We start from the raw sequence: 16,717 nt of genomic DNA, 5'->3' as shown, positions 1-16,717 counted from the left end.
CTAATGACAAGGTGAACTCGTCATGGTGCACAGTTAAGCTGTGCTCATGACAAGGTCAACTCGTCATGTATAATGGGATTTACAAATATGCAGCACAGCACGGGAAAACCCCTTAGCAGCCAAGTGGTTAAACCATTATTCTTGATATTATCCACATACATTACGACTGTAATCTTGAAAATATGTAAACTCAGCAAAGGTTTGTTCTTGATAATATCCTGAGTCTTTGAAAGCTTAGTTCCTGATAATAGTCGGAGTCACTCAATGGCTTCCTCTTGGTAATACCCCCACACATACAGCATTGCTTCTGGTAATACCCAGAGCATCTTAATGCTTTGTTACTGTTATGATCAAAATCACTCAATGCCTTCCATTGAGTAACACCCAGACACAAATGAAGGCTTGTTCCTACTCATACCAGAGTCCGCCAATGCATTCCTCATATTAATACCCAGAATCTCTCAAAGGTCTTTCTTTATTTTCAGGTCTTGCCTGGCATTGTGGGTTTGGGCTACTTCAGAGGGCTTTAAGACATTTTTGCATTGCAGAAATATTTTTAAAAAAGCAGAAATTTGTAAAGGACAGAGTAGTTTCAGACAGATTGAACAGATGGGCATATGTACAATAGAAGTAGAGGAGTAAGGCGTTAGCCGTCATGGCTTAACGCCTCACTCCGCCACTTCTGAAATGCAAGGCTGCACCATATTTACAACAATATGGTGCAGCCTTGCGTTTCCCCCCGCGATGGTGCTACACTTAGCAGTGTAGCGCCAATGCATGCACCCTTGCACCACAGTGCAAGGGTGTCTGCATGCAGGGGAGGATTGTTGATGTGTAGGGAGGTGTCCCTTCCTGCACATAAACAGTCCTGAAATGACATTTTGTCACTTTCATGTGTGCTGCTTACTGCAGCACACATGAAAGTCTCAAAATGGCATTTTTTTAAATGATTGTTTATGTACATGAAGGGGGACCTTCCTGTACATAAACAATCCACGCCATTTTACTTTTTCCATGTGTGCTGCCCAAGGCAGCACACATAGAAAAAGCAAAAACGAGGCGAAATAATGCATTTCTCCGCGTTTCGCCAACTTTAGACCAGGTTTTACCTGGTCTTAATTTTGGGGCTGCCTCCTATGTTCGCTGCCCTTGTACATAGTGGGCAGCCTCTCAATCAATAGGTGTTGAGGTGGAACGCCCACCGCAAAACCCACTGCCCACCTCTTTCACGCTAGCCATAGCGTGAAAGGGTGCCTTATTTACAAGGCAACTTTAAGTGGCTTAACGCTGCATTGTAAATAAGGGTAAGCCCCTATCGACACCACAAAATCGATAAAAGTGGCGTAGTTTTATGCCCAGAGTGTATAAGATGTCTGTGCCACTTTTGTACATCAGGGTGTATTGTGCTGCATTTCCTTCTGACTTAAAGTGTCCCCTGCTTCCTGGTTGTCTATTATAGCTCCAGTTCAGTCCCTGGTTAACTAGGTTGGCATAAACTCACCCACTATAAAAATATGGCTTTTTTGCTTACTCCTCTTCTTACCTCTTCCTACGAGTGGCATTCGTGCCTATTTTGCATTGTCATGCTGCCCTCAGTTTCATGTTGCCTTGGTGACTCGTGGTCACAGGATAACTTCTTGGTTTGCAGCTTTGGGCCAATCATTCTCTCAGCTGCTAGGCGATCTCTAATATTAAAGCAAAAGAAAGAGTTTTCCAGACAGGGAAGAACTCTCTTTTGGGTAGGTAAAGACTCAAAGAACTCTTTGTGCACTGAGATTATTTTCAGGGTGCACGTCCTTTATAATTCCATTTACGCATTTTCAGAAATTGCCCTTTTCACAGCCACTGACCTTTTTAGGTCTTGTCTGAGTGAGCAGTTGTCTGCTAGAGCTGTTATCACTACTCTTAATTAAAATTTACACTGGGACTCTGATAGGTGGGCAACGCTCGCCTCATCCTATTGACTTTTTGGTGTATCATTCCACCTCCTGCGGAGTGCTTTTAATTTTGGAGCATCATTTCACCTCCTGCGGCGTGCTTCTAGTGAAATTACCATGGGACTATTTTACATTTCAAAACTACAATGAATTACCACACTTTCTGTCATGTTCGATACTTTATGTCATACATGTATTTTAAATACAAGGCAATCCTTTTTTTCAAGGCAGCATATTCAACACATTTTTGGGTCGAGTCTGGGTAGTGCATGCGCTGCTGTGAGGCATGCAGTAGTGGAGTATGTCTTTGAAGCCCCGCCCACTCTCTGCCCATATTTTTATTTGGCTTGTGTCATTGTCCTTCATAAATGCTGGCTTCCGAGTGGCAGACACCAACAGCACTACAAACAAGAAAAGCGGACATCTAAGGAAGGGTGGGAGGGAACGAGCACATGGGGTGTGAGCGATAACGAAAAATAATTGCTGTAAGAGGAAGAGCAGGAAGTGAGGCCGAGCGCGCGCTGGCGAAAGCAGTCTGCTGATTTCAAGTCCGATGCCAGATGCCAGCTTCGCGCTTGAATGCCTCACATGCACTGGCCATTAACCGCATTCCAAAGGTCTTTGGGAGCATTTTCTGGTGCCCCTTCTAAATCTCTCGCATAGCGATCACTTACACGATAGCTAGGCTCGACCTAAAAAAATCAGGTGGGATTAAATCCCTTTTTAACCTCCTTACCTCCCATGGCTTTCCTCATTGTGGTGTCACTGGGCGGCCTTGATTCATTGCAACACAGCATGACAGCGTACACCCTGATACACGCTGATTCAGCGGGGGCTCAGTTCAGGGCTATAAAAGTGCTTTGGCTCTCAGAGACAGGCTACCACCACTAGGGGCCAATGTGCCTATCATTTCATGAGTACTGGTACTCTCCTGGGCTGTAGAGAAGTGTCAGTACTCAGAGTGAAAAAAATAAGAATTGCCAGTTCTCAGTACCTGTGAATACCACCGGCCCATTTAAAGCACTATTTTTACTAAAAAAAAAAACATCTGTTTGTCAACTTGACAAACAGATGCTTTTTTTTGTCAAAGCCCTCATGCCTTGGTTTCACTTTAATGGCGGACACGCCCCTTTGCTGTTTGGGCAATGAAAGGGGCGTGGCCTGCATGAATGTGAAAGCGCCCGTGGGCGCTAGTAAAAACTAATATTTGCAATGCAATAGGTCTCGCATTTGTGAGAGTTTAAGTTATTGCATTGCAAATACTTGTTTTTCAACTACATCAGTGGCAACCCTAATCTGAGCTCAGTGGAATGTTTCCCCCAAGCTCTCACGCTTGCTCCCTCCCACTTGCTCTAACCACCACAGGGACCTCCCTTGTCTTTCTCTGCCTTCTAGATTCGCTATAGCCTTCGCTCCGCCTTGTCCCCTCCCTCTCTTGAAAGCATTCCCTCCAGTTGTTGCTATAAGATGTGGTTCTTCGCTCGGGACCCCTTCAAGGATTTCCCTTATGATCTAGGGGCAGATGCGGAGCCCGTGCCAGGCATATGGAGCTTGCAGCGTGGAAAACGAAAGGTGAGTGTTCAGGTTGGCTTCCGGGTCTAGAGGCCAACCTGAACCTCGGTCTCGAGTGCAGGCGCCGCCGATCGGAAGTACTTCAAGCTCGGTATGACGTGGCGCCTGTGACCGTCTAATGAGTTCTCTACGATACATCTTTGAATGAGAGACAGGGGATGGAACGTTCGCCACTAAATATCAGCATATCTTTAAAAATGAATGAATGAATTTTGTTTTTCCAGTTTTACCGTTTATCTTTATCAAGGGAGAAAGATAAACGGACGAAGATGATGTCCTGTACCGCTTGCTCACAATTTTTTGTTTGTTGTGACAATCCGTACTATACGGTGTTGCTTTTGTTGTGGACACTATACGGGGAAATCCTGGAGACCAGTAAAAAAAAACCTTGTATGTATTTGTTGCTGAGTGTAGCATGAACTACATCATCGGGGTATGCGCTGTATTGGAGGGGAACATAAGGGGAGAGAGCCGCAATGTGTTTAACAGAGACGTACAAACTTAGTATGATTTAAAGTACTGTGCCAGTGATTTGCACCGTATTTTATTACAAAAGAGTGTAAAGTAGGTAAATGTGCCTGTTATTTAATTACAGAATTTTGAGTATTACAGCGCCATAACATACAAAGTAGGTAATGGTGCATTAGCTGGTGGAGATGACAGCAAATCATATTAAGCAGGTTTAAATCATCTGTTAGAGGTGAGCAGGGGATAGCAATATCAAAGAAGAAACAATATTAGGGGTGCAGAACATAAGTCAGAAAGGCTACCTAAAGTGTGGAGAGGGCTATAACTTCACTTGGATAAAATTGGAGTACCTATACAAAGTACTGAGGTGGGGCTGCGCTGGTACTGAGGTGGGGCTGCGCTGGTACTGAGGTGGGGCTGCGCTGGTACTGAGGTGGGGCTGCGCTGGTACTGAGGTGGGGCTGCGCTGGTACTGAGGTGGGGCTGCGCTGGTACTGAGGTGGGGCTGCGCTGGTACTAAAGTGGGGCTGCGCTGGTACTGAAGTGGGGCTGGGCTGGTACTGAGGTGGGGCTGTGCTAGTGGTGGTGCACTAAGGAGGTGGTGTTGTGCTGATGCAATGGTGCTTAGACATGCTGAGTTAGTGCTGTGCGGAGATGCTGCTGCAGTGGTGGTGCACTGATGATGTGGTGCTGTGCTGATTCTAAGATGCTGCTGTGCTGATGCGGTGCTGCGGTTGTGCTGAGTGTTAATGAGGTGGTGGTGTGCTTGAGCGAAGGTAGTACTCGGGTGGTGCTGGGTGATACTGATGTGGTGCTGTGCTGGTGCTAAGTGACACGGAGTTGGTGCTGAGGTGATGCTTTGCTAATGCTGAAGTCGTTCTGCATTGGTGCCACGTTGCTGCTGAGGTGGTATGCTGGTGCTCAGGAGGTGGTGCTGCTCTGATGCTGTGGTTAGGCTACACTGGTGGTGAAGCACTGATGCAAATGTGGTGCTGTGGTGGTTTTGAATGATGCTGAGCTGGTGCTGGATGGTGCTGAGTGATACTGTGGTAGTGCTGATTGACGCTATGTATCTTTTGGAACCGTCCCAGTCACACTGCAAAGTCGTATGACCGCCCCCCCCCTTTCTGTCTAATCAGCCCCCCAAACTGGTGATTCTGATGTTAGCTAGTGGGTGAGTACACCAACACCTCATGCAAATGCCCCTTTGAATTTTTAAAAAGACAGGCTTGAAGTGCAGGAATCACTCTTGATTTCTGTGCTTTAATTTGCCTCCTATCGGTGGCGGCTGGTAAACCTTGAAAGTGGTGATGCGTGAGAGCCTAGGATGGAAATGTGTCTGAAGTCTCAGGTCAGTTTTTTAGGTCCTGCCTAACGTTGCAGCTCATGCGTGCTGCTCTCTTTGTGAGACCTCTTGTGATCAAGGAGATTTCAGAAGGGGACTTGAAGCCCTGCCCATCAATCCCATTGGCTGGCGTCATTCTTTATGCAAAACGCTGGCCTCCAATTGGAAATGAGGCTTATTTAACGCCCTGTCTCCTTTTTGTCCGACCCATCCGGACTGGATTGTCTTCTTGCCAGCTGTCGTGACAATATTTCTTATCTTTGGAGGCATGGAGGGACGGATAATGTTCCCTTTTATTACTTAATGCCAGGCAGGCACTGAGCTCCGAGGCGCAGGGGGTCATGGGGAGGACAGGGGGATCCCGGCATACTCTGGGTGCTTTCACTTTCAGCAGCAGTGCACAGCGTTTATTGTGTGTTGTATGACGTTTTAGATCGTGATGGCGCTTATATCATTAATGTGCTCTGTGCGCAAGCAGTACCCGTCCGTCTTACCTTTGCTCCCTCCCCCTTCTCTCCCTTTTATAATGTAAACTTATGCGAAGCATCATTGCCATGGTCCCTTTTTGACAAGAAATGCTGCGTTTCCCATATTTCTTTGTTGATTACAACATAAAAAAAAAAACGTGCAAAGTGTTCTTTGAAATACACTCTCCTGTAACGCGCAATTTCTGCTTGTTGAAACATGCTGATATCCGGCTTGGTTAAGGGTGGCACTGTGCTGTTGGTAATGTTCGAACTGTCTTTACCCTTTGATAACATGGACAACCCAATCCATACTATATCGATTGAGAAAGGTGACTAGAGCATCCAAACAGACCGCCAATTGGTGGTTCTGGTTTCTAAAGGAAAGGTTGACTCTTCCTCAATACCAACCTGTGGGAAGCTACTTAGTTCTCCATTGTCATCTGTTTGGTAGTTAGGGAAAGTGTATGTGGATAACTTATCGCAGGGGTGTCATGTGTACGACAGAAATCCACACCTGCAAAACTTTCTGGTTACCCACTGAATATTTAAACTAGTTTTATTTAGATTAAATGTATATACCTTTGTTGTGTCTAAATCTAGAAAACCTGTTACAGGGAAGTCTTCCTGGTACTATGTTACCAACCCCTGCCTTATTGGGTCGATTCTATGCAGAATGAATGTATAGCCGCCAAATAGCTTGCTCTGAATGGGTACACAATGGAATATGGGCCCCAGAAAGTCTTAACTAGCTTACCCTGCAATAGGTCTCGCATTTATGCGAGTTTGAGCTACTGGTACTGCAAATAACAATGCCTTTTATTTTTGTTTTTAAAACATAAATCAATTGCATTGTCATTGACAATGCCAATAACTTAAACTCTCCTTAATGTGAGACCTATTGCATTTCAAATGCTTGTTTAATCAATACTAGACCTGCAGTTTGCATTTGGGCTAGGTTCATGAAGTTGGATCTCATCTACCATTGATTTTTTTATTTTGTCAATTCTGTTTTTATTATTATTGTAGAGTTAGACTTTACATTACAAGCATCACTTATAAAAGCTCAAAGGCATGTCATTCATAAATGCATTAGGTATTGTCATATCATGTTACAAGTATTCAAGCTTTGTAATGACTAGGACAAAAGACGCTCGCCCAGAGTTGACTGAACTGTAGTTCGCCAGTCCTGATGCTGACTCCGAAACTATCCATGAGAACCGGAGTGCTAACCTCTCAATGGTCCGTGTAGTTCAGGGCTGACCCTCCATCTTGGGCTTGCAAACAGATGGTGTGTGTATATATATATATATATATATATATATATATATATATATATATATATATATATATATATATATATTCACTGAAAAAACCATAGGTTATAGACCATATATAGTTAGGAATTAGCATTTAAAAAACCTTATTTTACTCACACAAAACCATTGAAATTCCATATATAGTTAGTTGTACTAACTATATATCGCGCACCCGCAATCCACTGCTGATCATGTCACATATTACATCATTCATGACATGGTCAGTGACATCACTGATGACATCACTGATGACATCTCAAATGACATCACTGATGACATCACTGATGACCTCTCAAATGACATCACTGATGACATCACTGATGACCTCTCAAATGACATCACTGATGACATCACTGATGACCTCTCAAATGACATTACTGATCACATCACTGATGACATCATTCATGTGATAATACGATGAACCTCTTCAGACTCTAATATAACCTTAGATACACTCAGTGTAAACACAGACTCACAGATTGTCATTCATCCATGAAGTTACACACACACCTAGTCAGTCATGCAAACAATCAATCACACCTCCATTTTCCCAACTATACAGTTATACACACCTTACTTATTCAAACATATACTAAAACATATTTACTCTCTTATACAATCCCGGATACAAGTTCACAATGATGCATACAGCCACTCACACATTCACTGGCTCTTATGCACAGTTATTTATATATGTCAAATCTCACATGTACTGTGTTTTACATATGTACTTACTTTGACATGTAGCACTGAGATATCCATTCACTCACCAATACACTGATGCACACAGTCAACCGCCCATACAGCTGTTTCCACATGCACTTTTGAACCCATACATCTAGTGAATCAACTGCTCACACATCTATGCACAGAGTCATACACCTCCCAGCCACCCACACACACACTCAGTCTCCCATACAAATACTTGGGCAACCAATCAATAACCCATATAGTTACTCATATAGCTACTGAACAACACATGCAGCAGTTTTCAGAACAGACATAATGATGCACAAATTAAGACAGTTTAGTCACTAACCCATGCACTCAGTGAGACACATTTAATCACTCACTCACTCATACAGTCAGTCATGCACCTACTAAATCCTTCATCCAGACACTTATACATCCACTCAAGACATATTTTAACTTTACAGAAAAATACAGTCACTGGATGTTGTCATCAGTGATGTCATCAGTGATGTCACTGACCATGTCATGAATGATGTAATATGTGACATGATCAGCAGTGGATTGCGGGTGCGCGATATATAGTTAGTACAACTAACTATATATGGAATTTCAATTGTTTTGTGTGAGTAAAATAAGGTTTTTTAAATGCTAATTCCTAACTATATATGGTCTATAACCTATGGTTTTTTCAGTGAATTTTCAAGGTTTTGTAAATGCTAATTCCTAACTATATATGGTCTATAACCTATGTTTTTTTCAGTGAATTTTAATGGTTTTTTAATAGCAAATATCATAAGCTGTCGAATGTCAAGTACGTGGTAAGTAAAAACATTTTCGTGTTTATGCACACTGATCTGCTTTGAATGCTGCCCCCCCCTCATTTCTATTAGGAGTACTCTCTCTTTGCAGATAGTGAAGGGTAGTTAACGCAGGCCTTTGCCCCCGTTGTAATCCGTCGTGCCTGCTTCTCTCTCCATTTCATTGATTGTTCTCTTTGGTTCATTCTCTATTTACAAACAAGCACAGAGTCGCAATACTCTGTTTAGTCTTTGCAGATAGCGAAAAATCGTGTAAAAAAGCAAAAGGAATCGAGCAAAATCAGTAGGCCACTAATGGGATCTCTTTTTGACCTGGTTAAAATAGAAACATTAGGAACAACCTGTTGAAAATAGCAATGTGTATGTACATAAGCGGCGTTCATTTGTGTTCACAGTACCCCTTGTTGATTGTTTGAATCGAGCATTGAATTGTTCGAAGTTGGTTCTCTTAAGGATCTTCTCTGCCTGCAAACGAGGAAGAATAGGAATATTCTCTCTCCCTTTGCAGATAGTGAAAGGTAGGTAACGCAAACCTTTAACACGTCGTGCCTATTTCGTTCCTCATTGATTGATTGTTTGCCCGAACATTGACTGTTTGGGAATTGGTTCTTTTTGGAGGTATTCCCTGTTTGCAAATAAACGTAGGAAAATCTTTGCAAGTAGTGAAAGGCTAGGTAATGCTGACCTTTGTCCCCCGTTGTAATCTGTCATGCCTATCTACTCCCCACTGATTGATGCACCTGTTTCACCCGGACCATTTACTAGAGATAGGTCATCTGGCCCGACCAGAGAGCACCCCTAGTGAAAAGGACATATGCAATAATAACGAAGTGATCACTGTATCCTGTTAACAGAAACTTTAGCATGAAACAACCTGGAAAGAAAGGAATAGGAAAACGAAAATCAGTAGGCCACTGATGAACTTTTTATTAAATAACAAACAAAGAAACGATAACAATACGTAATGATAAAACCTATTATTGTCCTAGAAACAAGAAACGTTAGAAGTAAGCCCGTAATAAGAAACCTGAAAACAGTAAGAGAAACCAAGTGTGACATTGCAACGGCCACAAGGCAACGAGGCTTCATCGCCCCTCACTGCCCCAAAACGTGTCTGTCCCACCGCCTGCCACGCCCAAATAACGGCAAACTGGGAAAGATACAAGTCAGCAGACATCCGCCCCATTCTGGAAACTTTATCGGGATTGTACTTGATTGAGTGTGATGTCACAAACATTTGTGCGGATCTAGATTGTGTTAAGGAATACAATAGGTTAAGAAGAGAGTATGCGCCACATTTGCCTCAATATCCTTTGTTTGAGAAACAGGTTTCCGGCTACGCCCAGCCGGAAGCAACACATATAAGGCGGGTCCTGCTGCCAACCGTCGGCCAGGAGATCCTCACGTAGGGTGTAGCCGGAGGAGAGGCCGAGGCCAGCGGGACCCGGCCAAGGGGATTGCTACGACCACCCTGGAGAGTTGCAGGGGGGGGAATGTCCGTGTCCTCGACCCTCCCCTCTCTCTCCCAGTCCGGCCACCATCAACCAGAGGCCGAGGCCGACGGGATCCGGCCGCGGTGGCGGTAACCCTGGAGAATTGCAGGTTAGACCCTCTCTCTCCCAGTCTGGGCCAGCATCCATGGAGGGCCTGGGAGTGGAGAGGCCACTGCACGAAAGGCCCAGGAGAGGCACCACACGCCAAGGCCTGCCCCACCGGATGAGCCAAGGAACCCGTTCATGGGGCCAGAGCAAAGGGCGTCCGGCCGCCATCCACCGGAGGTCCGGCCCAAAGACGAACGGGACATTTCTTCTTTCTTTTATAATGGCTGCGACAACACTGGGGGGGGGATGTCTTGCACATGCCTCCGACCCCCCCCCCTCGTCCTCATCGCCTGGTCCGGCCATAACAAATGTCAAGCGAGACGTCGTGGGGTGCACTGGGTGGGAGAGACGGGGCGAACAGGCCTCTCCCGCCTCCCCAGGTGGAGGCTTCCCAGCTGCACCCTCAGCGCTCCAGGCGCCCGGAAAAGGGTTCTTCCACTGTGGCGATGCTGCAACGTCTCGCCCGGCAGGTTGGAGCCCGTCCGCTCATTTGACCCCGCGATCGCCAGTAGCTACCGAACTCTCAAAATGGCGGTCGACCTGGCAAGAGCGGGCCCAGCATGAAGAAATGGCCCAGTCACTGGTTGACTCCACCACCGTAGTCCTCCACGACCTTGAAGATTCTAGAGGAGCCGCGGGAGTCCCTGACCCCCGCAGACACCCCCGATGGGGAATGACTGCCATGATCGCCCGTGGAGTGACGAAACTGTAGCCGCGGGACGTCGGCGCTCCCATGCTGGCGCCAGCCTCAGTTTGAATGACTAGAAACCTGCAGACCTCAGTTCCGGTGAAAGCACAGTGTGACCCGGTAGGAAAAATTGTTGCACCCCCTCCCCTTTTTGACTGATGGTTCAGACCACCGATCCTTTCCTTTGCCCTTTTAACGGAACTTTGGACTGCCTCCCCCCCCCCCCCCCCCGCGGCGCCCTACGCCGTTATTTGCTGGGCGGCAACTTACTAGACATCACCTTCGTGCCATCCAGATTTCAGCGCGTTCTGCTGCCTTGGAACTATTCGCACAACAGACCGCTACTGACAACCCACCCCCCGGGACGCCCCACGCCGGATACCCAAATCAGTGCGGCACCCAGGCAACATCTTCTGAATTTTCATAATTTGAAAGAACTAGTAACATGTCCTCATCAGGAATTTCCTCTTCAATCATCTCATCAGGAATCTCCTCATGAAAAGTCTGCAATGATGATTCTTGTAACTCTATGGTCTCCAAACATTCGATAAATTCGCCATCAAGAGATTGATCAAAAAAATCATTCGTCATCTCCTCCTTGTGAGAATATTTCATTATTGGTGCTGTCAATTTCATTAAATGTAGTGGATAATTCAAAAGAAATTGCCACGGTCTCTTCATTGTTTAAATGTTTTTACTGTTTTTGTTTTGTTGTATATATTTATAAGTTATTAAAGTTTTATATTCCTACTACTTTGTTGGAGTGCTATATATTTTTAATGTGACACATAATTGTAAAAACTTTGATGTACAAAGAGTCATCCCTGGAATCTTCCGCTTCAGGCTCGGTCCCCTCCCCAAACACAATACAGGATGGTTTTCAGATAGTAGGAACGCGTGTGGTTTGACGGATCTCATCGGGTGTGGGCCTTGATCTACTATAACTCCTTTGAAGAGGGGTGATTCTTTACAGCTGGGGCCATAAACTACATCTGCAGGGCTAGCTGATAGCCTGGACAATCGGACACAGAGGAAGAGGAGTGTCAGAGGGTGCGGTAGTGAAAAGGGCGAAAGGGAGGTGTCGGGCGGGCACAGAGTGTGATTCTCAGGGAAGAGCAGCGCAGATGGGGGGAGGTTTATTGCCGATGCATAAGACAGAGAGCGGGGGTGACCAGTGCCTGGGGAAGATGCTTGCGAGGGTGGGGAGCCATGCTACGGATCAACAGCGTGCAGAGAGTGGGTCTGGTCAAGGCATCTAAAATGGCTGCCGTGCACGACAAAAGTGTGGCATTTCAAAAAAGGCAAGATGGCGCAGACAATGTTTTTCAACACTTCCTCATTTCCTTCGAATCGAACGTTAACAGACGTTGGTGCATATTACCAAAGTTAAGCGATATTTATCGCTAACGATGCTTAGCAACGAATTTTTTACCGCTAAGCATCGTCAGAAATTATCGCAGATAAACCTTGCTATTATCAAGGTTTATCGCAAATGCGATAAAAAACGGCCGCAATGCATGAATATCGCTAAAAACTCAGCGATATTCATGCATTACCGAGCTAATGCTCTTAGCCATGTTATCCACCTCCCATTGGATAACATGGCTAAGAACTGCTCAGGGCAGGTGTTAGTTTTTGGAGATATTCGCGCTTAGCGCGAATATCTCCAAAAGTTGGTAATAGGAGATAGATATCTTGCATGTTGTAATGCAAGTTATTGTGGTATATGGAACTCATACCATAATCTCTCAGGAAAACAGAAACTGATCCTTTTGGGACTCATCAGGAATTTCCTCTTCAATCATCTCATCAGGAATCTCCTCATGAAAAGTCTGCAATGATGATTCTTGTAACTCTATGGTCTCCAAACATTCGATAAATTCGCCATCAAGAGATTGATCAAAAAAATCAATCAAGTCATCTCCTCCTTCTGAGAATATTTCATTTTCCATTTTCCTGAATTTCAGCCAATTCCGTCCACAAACGCCAAAGTTATTAGACATAGAATTTTCAAAAATCCCATAGAGAAAAAATCCTAACTATATATACCTACTGGCGACCGCCAGTAGGTAATATATATATATATATATATATATATATATATATATATATGAAACATTAACTGCGGCAGCAGAAACCTCATGTATATTTGACTCCCTGTCTCTCCCCCCCTCCCCCCCTGCCCTGACGTGGTTGTCTTTGTGTCTTAGTGGAGCAGGAGTAAGTCATATCAGACTATCCCGGCAGGAGAACGGCCTGTGGCATGCGACCACCCTCATGTGTGCTTCCCATCCCCTCCGCACCACTCGTGCTCCCTTCCCTGTCCGTCTGCTGTAATGCACCAAGCATTCGCTCCCAGTGCGCCGCCATGGGTTCCTTCAGGATCCCCATCGTTTCCTCCCTGCGTATGGCGGTCCACTCTGCCCTGGCCCACGCCTGAAATAAGGAATTCCATGCCCGTGCACATGGCGGGTCATGTGCTTTCCTCCTCCTTGTGAGGAGGCGCTTTGCTACCACCAGTCCTAGGTCCAGGAAACGGGATGTCACCTTATCTTTGGGGCATCTCTTGAAATGGTGTAGGATGTACTCGGGCCACTCAAAGGGTATGGTTCGATCTGTGCAACTCCACAGCAGCTCGCTAATTGTTCGCTAGTTAGTGCCCAGCCCAGGACAGCTCCACAGCATGTGCAGGAATCCCGCCCCTAACTCATTACTCCTGGGGCAGAGCGCATCGTCACGACAGAAGTACTTGTTAAGCAACTCGGGCGTGAGGTAAGCCCTGTGGACAATAAAAAGCTGGATCTGGCAAAATCGCATGTTTCTGGGGATTCGTACCGGACTTTTAAGCACCCTTTCCCATTCCTTGTCTGATAGTGGCAGCCCCAGGTCTAGCTCCCATTTGCCTCTAAGGGGGTCCAAACTAACTGCCACGTGCTCCCGTAATGATGCCACAAACCAGTGAACCAAGTGTCTGCCCCTCCCCATGACGTGGAGATACTGCATGGTTAAATGCTGACTGGGCTCCGTGGTTACATCTCCTCATCTGGCGGTCAGCTTCGCTATCAGCGAGCGGTGCATTAAGAACCCCCCCGGGAGGAAGCCCCTCCTCTGTCACCAGCGTCTAATATGCCGTAAGCTCCCCTTCCCTATATAGGTCTCCGAGCTTATGAATGTCGGCCTCCCGCCATTTCGTAAGCATAAAGGACGTGAGCACCCCTCCAACACTAGGCGAGCCCTCCCAAGGGTATAGCCGGCGCATAAGGAACCGTACTGCGAATAAGGTGTAAGGTATAAGGCCCTCTGTTAGCACTTGTATGCCACCACCAGGAGGAGCGGTGTTGGGCGTTCAGTCACAGCTATGGGGTGGAAAAGTTTGGTTATACGCTCTAGTGAGTATGGCGGCATTACTGTGGCTTTATCTCTACCTCTATCCGCCTGCCAGCGAGCGACCCATTGTAGCTGCGCGACTAGGTAGTAGTGTTCAAAAAAAGGAGCAGCCAGGCCCCCCGGTCCGTTGGCAGGAATAGCTTCGCCAGAGCCAGCCTATGCTTAGAGGTGTCCCAGATAAAGTCCCGCAGCATCTTATTGAGCATAGTAAAAAAGGAAGCCGGGATGAATAACGGTAAGTTGACAAAGTTGTACAGGAGGCGGGGGAGCATGACCATTTTAGCAAGCGCCACTCTGCCCGTAGTTGTCAGTGGGAGCGTGTTCCAGAAGCGTATCTGCGACCTAAGCGCTGCAACCGCCCTCCCAAGATTCCCATCGAACAGTTCAGCTGGGCGACGAATATCTGTATCCCCATGTACCTGAAGGTGTCCTCTTTCCATTGGACTCGTGTTCCCCCGATGTGGTATCCCGGGTCTCCAGTCCCTTCACTGAAAGCATAAAGGCAAGATTTACCCGCATTCACCTGGAGCCCCGAGATGGCAGCAAATGTGTGCAGCAGCTGGGCCAGCTGCTCGGGTATGCGTCCCACGTCCCTCACAAACACCAACAGGTCGTCAGCATAAAGCAATACCTGATGGACTGCGTCTCCCATCGGGATACCCTCTCCGAGAGTCGTTCGTATAGCTACGGCCAGGGGCTCCATTGCTAGCGCGGACAGTAGCGGGGACAGAGGGCACCCGTGCCAGTGCCTCTGCCCACCACCACCGCTTCTGAGATGTAAGGGCCCAATTGTACCCGGACTACGGGGTTACTGTATAATAAACCGACCATGTGGAGGAACCCCATGTCCAACCCGTAGCGCAGCAACACCCCCGATAGATGGCCCCAGTCTAGGCAATCAAACGCCCTCTCCAGATCTAGAATTAGGCACCCTGCTCTGGGCCACTCCCGCGTGGCCTCAGCTGCCACCCTGAAGTATCTTCTGAGATTCAATGACGTAGATCTCGCAGGGACAAACCCATTCTGATCAGTGTGGATTAGGTGGGGGACCACCGGCGCCAGCCTTTCCGCTAGCACCTTTGCAAAGACCTTATAGTCCACGTTGAGCATCGCCAGAGGCCTATATGAACCCAGGGCCGTGGGGTCTCTCTCCGGTTTAGGCAGGGAAACCAAGAACGCCTCCAGCATAGAGGGGGGCAGTGATCCTTCCTCCACCCCCACAGTATATAACTTATGGAGTAATGGCGTCAGTGTTTCCCCGATTTGTTTTATAGTATTCGGCGGGCAAGCCGTCCAGCCCTGGGGTCTTCCCGGATGCCATGGACTGGATCGCCTCCCCGACCTCCTCCAATGAGAGAGGCGCATTGAGCGTCTCCGTCTGCTCCTCGGAGGCCTGGGCAGGTGGACAGAGTACAAGAACTCCTCCAAGATGTGCCTGGGGCCAATGCCCTGGGCTCTGTATAACTGTGTGTAGTGATCTGTTAGGACAGAGTGGATTTCACGTTGTGTGTACACCATCCCTCCGCCTGCTGTTCGGAGAGCTCCTATCGGGGCACCGCACCCCTCTTGCTTTATCAACCAGGCCAGCAGATGGCCTGCTCTGTCTGCCTTGGCATGCGTTCTCAACCTCTCCAAAAGCTCTGGATGCGAAGGTCCCCCCGCCTGTGTGAGTGCCTGCCCCCTCCCTCACCTTCCCGCTCATGGCGCAGGAGCTCAGCCTCTAGCCGCGCCAGGGAGGCGGAGAGCATCCTGCGTATGTTCCATGTGGCCCCCATGCAGTGCCCTCGGACGGCCACTTTGTGAGCATCCCATTCTACCATGGCATTGCTCGCTGTCCCTTCATTGGCATCGAAATATGCGAGGATGGCCGTGCCCAGAGACAAGCTAAACTCACTCCTCCAGTTCATTAGGCTGCAGCCTCCACGTAGGGACAAGCGGGCGGTCCGCCTCCCAGCTGACCTGAAACCACAGGGGATTATGATAGGAGTATGTCCTCCCCAAGTACTCCGATTGTGCAATAAGTGGGAGCAGGGACTGGGAACCCACTATCCTATCCAACCTGACATGCAAGCCATGGACCGCTGAATAGTAAGAAAACATTCTGTCATCTGGTTGTAGTACGCGCCACAGGTCCTGTAACGCCCAGTGTGAAAGCCAGTTCCTGAACTCCTGCGCATTGGACGCTACCGCTGCAGCTCGAAGGGGGGGAAAGACCTGTCCAGGTGTACATCTAGTACCATGTTAAAATACCCGCCAAGCACCCAAGGGAGCCCAACATAAGGGTGGAGGACCGAGGTCAGCTGCGCTAGGAAGGATGGCTGGTCTACGTTCGGGGCATATAGTGATCCTAATAATACCTCCTGACCATTCAGTTTCCCCCGCACTAGGGAATACCTACCCTCTCGGTCTACCTTTGTTTCTTCAC

At 47.2% G+C, this 16,717-nt stretch overlaps 1 protein-coding gene across 2 annotated transcripts in view; it reads left to right on the top strand.

Moving 5' to 3' along the window:
* Positions 1 to 3,258: 3,258 nt before the first annotated feature.
* SCYL1 (SCY1 like pseudokinase 1) overlaps positions 3,259 to 16,717 on the top strand; it is a 990,258-nt gene continuing 976,799 nt past the window's right edge. Inside the window, exon 1 of one of the 2 annotated variants that reach the window (XM_078660868.1) lies at positions 3,259 to 3,509. In XM_078660868.1, coding sequence (XP_078516994.1) covers positions 3,405 to 3,509 — 105 coding nt within the window. In that variant the 5' untranslated portion in view covers positions 3,259 to 3,404. The remainder of the gene's footprint in view (positions 3,510 to 16,717) is intronic. The other variant, XM_078660869.1, reaches the window with a different exon arrangement.

The sequence above is a fragment of the Lissotriton helveticus genome, chromosome 9 (assembly GCF_964261635.1).
Source record: "Lissotriton helveticus chromosome 9, aLisHel1.1, whole genome shotgun sequence".
NCBI lineage: Eukaryota > Metazoa > Chordata > Amphibia > Caudata > Salamandridae > Lissotriton > Lissotriton helveticus.
Note: the sequence above shows the minus strand (reverse complement) of the source record. Positions and strands in the feature narration are given on the sequence as shown.